Raw genomic sequence first — 10,307 nt, 5'->3', positions numbered from 1 at the left:
TAGGAACACCGGCACCGCAGATCCGCCTCAAGTTCCTGCTGGAAGCGCCGCTGCACTACAGAAAGCACAGAATGTGTCAGCTGAAGGATCCAGCAGCAGAGAGCCAGGGAGGAGAAATCAAGCACCGTTCAATGCATGGTTGCCCTTTCGCCGTTTCTGTAGAAGACAGGAAGCAGAGTTTCTGTAAGTTATTTCTTAATAAAGACTTTGCTTTTTTAAAGTATAATTTGTGTATGTGTTTTTTTTCGTTGTGTACTAACGAATTTTTAAAAAAAAATTTTTGATGTTACTGGCCCATTTTTTCCAGAGGCAACCACCATACTCCAAGTCACAGACAGATTTCACCTTTTTTATAGTTTTCAAAAATGTTTCCAAAAATTAATTAGGCATTTCTGACAGTTTCAGTTCAGGTTTATATAAAGGACAAGTCCCCTTTAGGGCAATGGCACACAGTGGAGTGTCCTGTTTCCTCCACCTGTGTTTTATACACAGTGACTGTAGATCTGCTTTTATGAGCATGATTTTGCATTTCAGTGCCGATACCCACTCAGTGTAGCTCCACATAGACCGATACCGTATCTGAGCTGCTACAGGAAAGTCCAATAGAATATGGGGAAGCCGCACACCACACACTCCCAAAGGTTCTTATCCTGGTGCCCAGTGATAGAGGAATCGGCAGCCTCACAACAAGGGTAAGAAGAATTTCACCGGCACACAGGAATTGTAGTAGCAGGGCAAGCCCTTGCAATTTTATTATGCAGTAGTGCACTACTGCATAATAAAATTGCAAGGGCTTGCCCTGCTACTACAATTCCTGTGTGCCGGTGAAATTCTTCTTACTGCTACAGGAAAGAGCAGGTGGAGGAAATTGGAGGATCCACTGTATATGACCATGCCCCTATGGAATACATTCACTTTCCTGCTTTATGATATAAAGTAAAAATATACAGACACTGGCTGCTCATCAACCAGAAAAAAACATATTCTTTATTCTATCATGGGCAATTTAAGGTCTATGGCCGAGCAATAAAACCCTCTTAAGGAAGTGGGAAAAAATGTAGATGCCTTCATTCCCCCCATTCCTTCAGATAAGAGGGGCGACATTTATAAACACTGGGCAAAGTTGGTTGCTATGGGCTACTGGCCAGGTGCTAATTTGCCCAGTGTTACTATTTTTAAAATCCACCCAGTGGCATAACTAGAGTGCGCCGAGCCCCCCTGCAAAAAATCTTCAGAGGGGCACAGCACACTCCGATCCCTATCCTCTCGCCCACTTCCCTCCCGGACTCGGCCAACTATCCGCCCTGTGCCAACACACTCTGGTAAGGGGGGGGTTCTTGTTGGCTAGAAGCTATAGTTACACCACTGAATCCACCAAACCTTTATTTTCCCTATGCAATTGGAAATAATCGGAACTTAAAGTATTTTTAATCTCACATATGCTATATTTTATCAGGCTTTTGTTTTACGGACTCATCTTGCTTTTTAGGGTAAGCTCATATGGGATGTTTTGTCACCTGTTTTAAATTGACACCAGTTTGGGCACAAAAAAAAAATCTAGAGTGATTTTGATTCGCTTTAAAACAAAGGTAGTTTTAAATGTTATGTCGCCGGCACTGGAGGTGATTTAGTGCAGCCAACAAGATATCCCATATGTGCTTACCACTAACCTTGCCTAAGCAGCCATTGTTTTACTGGCAGGCTGGTCACAAGCTACTCCTACTGTGTTTAATAGTTAAGAGAAGTCAGAAGCATTGTAGTCAAGCAGTTTAGAGGGCATGACTTGATGTAACCGGGGGGCAAGGTCACTCAAATAGATTTAAATACCCCAATTTTTCTTATAGCCCCATTAAAAACCATCATAACTATATGCCAGCATATGTATTTCTCTGCACTTATTCTGGTTAAACATTTTGAGATTAAAGTAGCCCTTTAAAGCACTGAATGCTAGTGCCTTAATATCTGCCACCAAACACAGCTGCTACTAACATTACCAGATCAGAAAATTAGAGATGCTTCTATAAATGCACATTGTTTGGATGGCTGTAGCAACTATGTTGCATGATATGGCTAACAAAAAAACTGGAGTGCCATTGGTGGCCTATCCTAAACCCTGGTACCTGTGGGATTATTAAATTGCCCTGGAGTAACAGCCCAACACAGTCCGTGCCTGGAATGACTAACAAGTCACACAGAAAACTTTGCCCATTACTATGAAACCTATGGCTGCTTATCTGAACTGGTTGTGCAAAGAGTAACCGCTTGCTTAACTTGTGGCTTGTTAGTGACACAGTGTTATCTGAACTGTTTATTCTGACACATAGTAATATTATTTACCCTACTGGGGGATACACTGGCATACTTCACTCAGTGTTCAATGGCAGCTGTGAAGAGACCCTGTATAAAACTAACCAGAGAGCAGAAATGGTGATTTACTGTGATTTATCTGTGGGATTAATGGCCTTTTTCTATAATCTCTACTTTATGTCCACACCTCTATTTATTTGTGTTTGAGATTCAGACTATGGCTGAAGGAAACGCAAACAAGGCCAGGAGGATACAGAATAAGGATGGCTGTTTTCTGTAAAGTGCAAATGGTTATGCCATATATCTTTAACATACATTCCTGTCCTGATATAACATTTTAAAACTTTTTGTTCTCCTTTTCTTTAAATGATACATTTATATTATAACAGTAGCAAGATTTCCATGAGTGGTCCATCCACATGGCTGGCTGCCCAGGTAATGCACTCAGATGAATACGCCCTCTTCCGGTGAAATTTTACGCACATCTTTACAAAAGGCCATTTCTAGCACCAACAGGATTTCGAGGAATTTCCCATTCCATCTGCTTTACTGCCATCGTCTTCAAGTTCAGCTAGATTCAGTTCATCAGCAGAAGACATTCGCAAGCCCTCCAGCTCCCTCTTGTGAGCCATCAGGACCAGCTCTGTCAGACGAGTGAAAGACTATGGAGAGTGCAAAAAAGAAAACATTAGAGTTCTATATTTCATAGGGAGGAAACTAGTTAAAATCCAATTTTTTTTATTACAAGAAAAATTTGCATGAAAATTTGACAACTGTGAAGTAAACCTGCTCACTCTAGTGGCTCATTTATAGTATTGCAATACCAAGGTAAGTACTCAGACAGCATTTCTTTAAAGCTGGATATTGATATATACACATTTTTAAATGTTTGTAAATGTGATAACTGACAACTTTTTCAGGTAATTCAGAAACCTACTAGGAAAGATGCTCTTTTGGATCTGGTAATAAGTAATAATACTGATTTCATCTCTAGCATTTGCGTTGGTGAGCATTTAGTAAACGGTGACAATAACATAACAGCGAACAAATCCAGAATGATGTAATAAAATGCTCTAAGTTTGCCTAGGAGCAGTAGCCCATAACAACCAACAAGATGTTTGCTGGTAAACACTATCTGCTGATTGGTTGCTATGGGCTGGGCAAACCTAGTCAGGCTCATTTATCAAAACTGGGTCGAATTTGCCCATAGGCAGTTACCTATAGAAAACAATCAGTGATTAACTGAACAAAGCCAGCTGCAAGTAGTAGAACAGTGAATGCAGCAATTTGATTGCTATGGGTTACTGCCCATGGGCAAATTTGCTCAGTGTCTATAAATGACCTCCCGTGTCTTTTATTACATAATTATCAATGGGAGGTCAATTGGTTGATGAGAGCAGGGAAAAAACAGAGATTCCGACCTGTCATTATTTTGTCTGTTTACACAACTGAGGAATCAGTTAATGAACATTTCTTTTAATAGACCCAAATGTATTAAATTAACTATTGATGTAGGAGTGACTGAGGAGGAAATTCAAAAGAGACAAGAGAACATGTAAAGGTAAACAAAGGTCCAGGATTGGACAGTATTTATGCCAGTGTTCTAAAAGCACTTATACTTAATAAACCAGGATTCCTTGAGTTCTGGCATGGTATTGAAAGGCTTAGGAATTGCTAATATCGTTCCATTATTCAAAAAAGGGATCTCATTCTCAGCCTGAAAACTATAGGTCTGTTAGTTTGGCATCAGTGGAATGCTTTTAGATAGGGTAATAAGGGATAAGAGATCTGAATACAGTGCAAATCACAATAATATAGATTGGGGCTTGCGTAGTTTTATGTGTAAAAAGTCTTGCCAGACAAATTTGATTGCCTTCTATAAGGAAGTGAGCAGAAGCCTAGACATTGAGATGGCAGTGGATGTGGTCTACTTAGATTTTGCTAAAGCACTTGATACAAGACCACACAGTAGGTTAATGGTTATATTAAGGAATATTGGTCTAGGACACAATATTTATATTTGGACAGAGAACTGTCTTAAGGTTAGATTACAAAGAGTGGTGGCAAATAAAACATTTTCTAACTGAATCAATGCTGTTAGTGGAGTACCACAGGGGTCTGTTCTTGGCCCTTAGAGTTTTAGTTTGTATAGGACCTTGAGGCTGACATTGTAAATACTCTATTTTCTCTATTTCTACTGATGATATTTAATTGTGCAGAACAATAAGGTCCATGCGAGATGTTGCCAGTTTGCAGAGAGACATGAACAAACTGGAGAACTGGACAGCAAACTGGCAAATGAGGTTCAATTTTGATATGCGTAAGTTTATGCACTTTGGTTGAGATAACATAAATGCTAATTATACACTAAATGGTAGTGTTTTGGGGCCTCTTTAACTGAGAAGCATTTGGGGATTTGTACCAATAACAAACTTTGTAACTCTAAGCGTGGTCTGAAGGTGGCTATTAAAGCAAATAAAGTGTTGAGTTGCATGAAAAATGAATAAAAAGGAGTAACATGGGATCCTTTTTCAAGTGCATTTGCACTTGAGAAAGGGCCCTTTGCAACTTAGAACATGCTTTGTCAATAAACCAGCCATTTGCAACAAAATATTGCGGCGCCATGTGTGCCATGTTTTCTAATTGGACCAGTGTTGTTAGTGGAGTACCGCAGGGCTCTGTACTAGGTCCCTTGCTTTTAAATTTGTTTATTAATGACCTGGAGGTGGGCATTGGAAGTACGGTTTCTATTTTTGCAGATGATACTAAATTGTGCAGAACTATAGGTTCCATGCAGGATGCTGCCACTTTGCAGAGTGATTTGTCTAAGTTGGAAAACTGGGAAAATGAGGTTCAATGTTGATAAATGCAAGGTTATCCACTTTGGCAAAAATAATATAAATGCAAGTTATACACTAAATGGCAGTGTGTTGGGAGTTTCCTTAAATGAGAAGGATCTAGGGGTTTTTGTAGATAACAAATTGTCTAATTCTAGGCAGTGTCATTCTGTGGCTACTAAAGCAAATAAAGTTCTGTCTTGCATAAAAAAGGGCATTAACTCAAGGGATGAAAACATAATTATGCCTCTTTATAGGTCCCTGGTAAGGCCTCATCTGGAGTATGCAGTTCAGTTTTGGACTCCAGTCCTTAAGAGGGATATAAATGAGCTGGAGAGAGTGCAGAGATGTGCAACTAAATTGGTTAGAGGGATGGAAGACTTAAATTATGAGGGGAGACTGTCAAGTTGGGGTTGTTTTCTCTGGAAAAAAGGCGCTTGTGAGGGGACATGATTACACTTTACAAGTACATTAGAGGACATTATAGACAAATAGCAGGGGACCTTTTTAACCCATAAAGTGGATCACCATACCAGAGGCCACCCCTTTAGACTAGAAGAAAAGAACTTTCATTTGAAGTAACGAAGGGGGTTCTTCACAGTCAGGACAGTGAGGTTGTGGAATGCACTGCCGGGTGATGTCGTGATGGCTGATTCTGTTTATGCTTTAAAGAGTGGCTTGGATGATTTATTGGAAAGATATAATATCAAAGACTATTGTGATACTAAACTCCATAGTTAGTATAGGTATGGGTATATAGAATTTATGTAAAAGTAGGGAGGGGTGTGTATATGGATGCTGGGTTTTCATTTGGAGGGGTTTAATTTGATGGACTTTGTCATTTTTCAACCCAATTTAACTATGTAACTATGTGCTCTTTCCACACAGTAAATGCACAGTAGCTTCTTGGTAAGACCCTTCTGTGTTGGGGCATACCTGTGTATGTCATGTTTTAGTTGGGGTCACTGGCAACCGAAATACAAACTGACTTTTTTCAGGTATCCATTTTATTGACACCTGTCTATATTTTCCCCATGCATATTTACCATTTATTTTGTCTGTCTAGCTGCTAGATAGAGTAATTGGGGAACTTGATAGTCTTACATTTCAAGCCTGCAGGTGACAAAAATGACTGCAATTGCAATCTCTCTTAGGCATACTAAACATTACTCTTGCTTGTCAATTACCCCTGTAAAGCTTAAAAGACCAAGTTAGTTCTATAAAGCACAAAAAACATCTGCCAAGTACCAGACTAGAACATGCCAGCACACAGCTACCATTCTAGTGGAACAATATGTTTAACATGCTTTCCATGTAACATGTATTCAAGGTGACAGCCTGTGGGTGTCACCTTGAATAGTGGGCCCTTCAGTTGCGACCCTGGATAAATGGTCAGTTAACAGGTGTAGCTAACTAAACCCTTTTTAAGCGCAAGAGTTATAGAGTGACCATATCAACTTAAAAAAAAATAATCATATTTGTAACAGTAGGTGCTGAATAAATATTGAATTAATGTTAAAGAGAAATACTGAACAAACAATATAGAAAAAAAAATGCAGTTTTGTTTTATTCACCTCCTTAATATTGTAATTAGTGCAGGCACTTGTCTCAAAGAAGTCCATTCCATACTCCTCTGCAAGCTAAAGAAGAAAAAAGTCATTAATCTACAAAAACCTAAAAAACAGTAATGCCACAATGCTTATACCTAGTAGTGCAGATTTGCTTTCCATACTTCACAGGTCAAAAAAATGATCTTCTCCGCAGCCCTTCAGTTGGTTTTATACATTTATATTATATTATAGAGTTTAGGGTCTGTTCATTTTGTGTACCTGATCATACACTGTGCATTTCTGGTGATGAGGTACAACCAAGAAGCCAGATAAACCGAGAGCTTTAGAAGTCACACAAGTGCAATGCATATAATATGGCAAATATAGTCTAAACAGCAGAGGAAAGGAAGCAATCGGTCACCCTGAAATGTTACATCATCTTTTGGAGGGTTTCTGGCATCTAAACATTGCAGCTTTCCTCCACGTAATATCTGTTAAGAAGCCGAGATTGCCTTTATGTGTGTAATTTGTGTTCTAATTGAGGCTGATGGAGACAGATAAGGCACATGCCCAGCCTGCTTAATACAAGTCCGCTCCTAACAGAACGACAATGCTAAATTTTAAACATGACACACTGTGATTATTCCCCCACCCCAGCACTCCTCATCATCAAACTACAGTGGGCAAGTTTGATATGGAGTTACAGGGCTGCCGTTCCTACACACTCATTATGCAGCACAAGCCCAGTATTTATATTTCCATGTGTGCCACTAGAGGGTGCGATAGAGTCAACAAAGAAGGAAAAAGAAAAATATACATCCAAAATAGAAAAATAGAAAATGATAGTGGACTCCACACAAAAGAAATGTTTTTGCTTTGTAAAAAAATTTTTTAATTCTAAGCATCCAATATACATTCACTAGAAAATGACAACTGTTTTGAAGGTATTACTAGTTATTGGAATGTAAGTATTGAAAGCATCTAACTGGCTGTTGGCACACACTGCAATCATAGCTCTGACCTGGAGAAATAAGCAGTGGCGTAACTAGATGTTAAGGGGCCCCAAAGCAAATTAATTTAAGGGCCCCCAACATATCCAGAGGTTGTTCTATTTTACCAATATATGTTAAAATTGCTCATTAATTAGGGCCTCATGGGGCCGCAGGGTCTGCTTCCTCAGTGGTTGCATCCCTGGAAATTGGATTCCCCATAAGCTTTTTCATTCAATGTTCACCTATTGTGAACTTCTAAAAATTCAGTACCATATCTAAAAAACATACATTTCTATTTTAAATTGGGAGAAGCAGATACATGTATTATCTACAGGTAAAGGCACACATGGTATGATCTTGGACAAGCCATTCAACTGCTTCCAATTCACTTGCATGGGAATTGTGTAACAGCACTCAAACCGGTTCTTTTCATGCCCCCCCCCAAAGGCAATTGGAAGTGGGAGAATCAAGTTCAAGAAAATAAATGCAGGAGTGTTCACAGGTAATGAGACACAAAAGGGTAATTTATTCCTGATCTTGTAATAAGTGTAGGAGCATGAAGGGCAGTAACCTGCAAAGGGTGGAGGAGGGGGGATGCATGTTTGCTGACCCTCATGAATACATTGCTGCCAAACACACAGAACTGTATTCATCGGGTGAACACAGGTCTCTGCACTCTGTTTTGGAGGAGCAATATTTTAAAGTGCAGGGAAGGAAGCAAAGGGCAGAAAACACGGGGGCTTGCACCTGTATTTGGCCATTTGCATCCTGCTCTACACTTATAAATGACCACCACCACCAATATGTTTCTGATCACATAGTTACACTGCTGCTGCTGTTGATAATCAACTACAATACAATAAGCCAGAGTTTAGTGTAAAAAGGAAACATTTTTATTTATTTGTCCTTTAACAATCCAATTGTTTCCTTTGGCCTGGAGACGCACTTTCTAAGAAAACGAGTGTGTGGTCATGGACACGGATCAGTCCACTGCACAGGGACAATAAAATTCAACAATGCCTGGCTGATTCTGTCCCTAGCACATCAAGGCTGTTAACAAGAGACTACACAGGGAGTCAAACGAAAAAGTAAAAATATGCCCTATGCAGTGCAGCAAGTGCACAAAAGGATAAAAAAAGGGGGGGGGAATGTGAAGGGAAAATATTCTAGTACAATATGTGCATATTTCATTAATACATACTATTATATGTGGCAAAATACAAGTCATTTACCCCCTACTAAAATGTACAAGGATATTGTAAGAACATTTGTTTTCAGTTTGTTTCACCAGGTTCATGGGCGTCCACTGATAGGGGCAAGGGGGAGCACTTGCCCCCCCAGACTTGTAATTAAGGATATTTTCTTGCCAGGTGGGATGCAAAGATTGTGCATACCGGAGCTACGTTGTCGATGCCGCCCAGGACTTCTATTTATATCTTTGCAAGGTTCCGCACTCGCTCTTTTATTCTGTCCTGCTATATCCTCCACAATCCTGGCCTGCAGTGATTGGTTTATGTAAGCACTTTGAACCTGCCTCCCATCCAATCGCTGCACAGCTCTTGCTGTTTGGACTTTCAAAACCCGCCCAAATTTTCAATGCAAAGAATATGCACAAGTCAAAGTGCTGGGTTGGTCAGGGGCACTGAATATAGAGCACTGGTATAATTACCCTTTAGCTGTATTCTTAAAGGTATCTTGAACCCCTGCTTCCATCCAAAGCGATGGTCAGGGGCACCTGTATCTGGACTGGACGGTCTTCTCTTGTCTATGTAGAGGTGAGTCTCAGGCTTTGCGGAGCACATATGGCATCCCACTCGCCTCCAACAACGGATATGTATGCATTGTGTGTTTGTGTACTCACAGAGCTGTAGTCACTCCTCCATCCTGCCATTTATAATGCGCTGATCTCCCCCATCATGTCTCCATCTTCAGTCCTGGCCACAAATCAAGTTGTGATCTCAGCTCCTCTGCAAAATGCGTATTTTACTCCTGTGCTCCATGCACCCCCTCAGTCATTGTACTTTTCCCGTCTCCTCCTTCAGACTTCACTTCTCTGTTCTCCTTCCTTTTCCCTCCGTACTGTTTTCACATCTTCTTCCTAAAGCTTCCCTCCTACCCTCTCTGTACTTGTAATTTAGTGCTCCTCTGCAAAGCACATATTTTACTTTGGTGCTCCAACCTCCCCCCCTCAGTCACTGTACTTTTCCTTCTTCTACCTCCGACTTATTTGATACTATATTTGACTGCTCATTTTCCATGTCATTTTAACAAATCACATTTTAGCACACATTTCCAATTTTTAAAAAAGCCACTTCCTTATGTTTTTTTTTTATTGCAGGCAAAGATTAATAAATGGAAAGTACTAAGATTATCATACATTAAATTTAATAGGAACATAAGCATAAGTATAATAATATGAGCTTTGCTTGGCTTTTTTAAAGAGTGCAAATGCCTGCTTAAACATGATTGGTTAAAATGAAATAATTAAAAGGCTATTGGTTGCATATCAGAATTATGCAAAAAATTATGGGCAGGAAGTTAAAATGGGCACCAGAGGAAGGGCAGGCAATATTTGATTGACAGCTGAGATTTTTAAATGAATTTACAACAGCTATGAATGC

At 39.8% G+C, this 10,307-nt stretch overlaps 1 protein-coding gene across 4 annotated transcripts in view; it reads right to left on the bottom strand.

Moving 5' to 3' along the window:
• Window positions 1-792: 792 nt before the first annotated feature.
• The window catches only part of rab15.L (RAB15, member RAS oncogene family L homeolog), a 48,918-nt gene continuing 39,403 nt past the window's right edge, over window positions 793-10,307 (bottom strand). For all 4 annotated transcript variants that reach the window (XM_041573305.1, XM_018231115.2, XM_041573306.1 and 1 more), the window contains 2 exons: window positions 6,719-6,784; window positions 793-2,969 (listed from right to left, as the gene is read on the bottom strand). In XM_041573305.1, the coding sequence (XP_041429239.1) occupies window positions 2,811-2,969; window positions 6,719-6,784 (225 nt within the window). In that variant the 3' untranslated portion in view covers window positions 793-2,810. The remainder of the gene's footprint in view (window positions 2,970-6,718; window positions 6,785-10,307) is intronic.

The sequence above is a fragment of the Xenopus laevis genome, chromosome 8L, assembly GCF_017654675.1.
Source record: "Xenopus laevis strain J_2021 chromosome 8L, Xenopus_laevis_v10.1, whole genome shotgun sequence".
NCBI classification, from domain to species: Eukaryota; Metazoa; Chordata; class Amphibia; order Anura; family Pipidae; genus Xenopus; species Xenopus laevis.
This window is presented reverse-complemented; position numbering and strand designations above follow the sequence as displayed.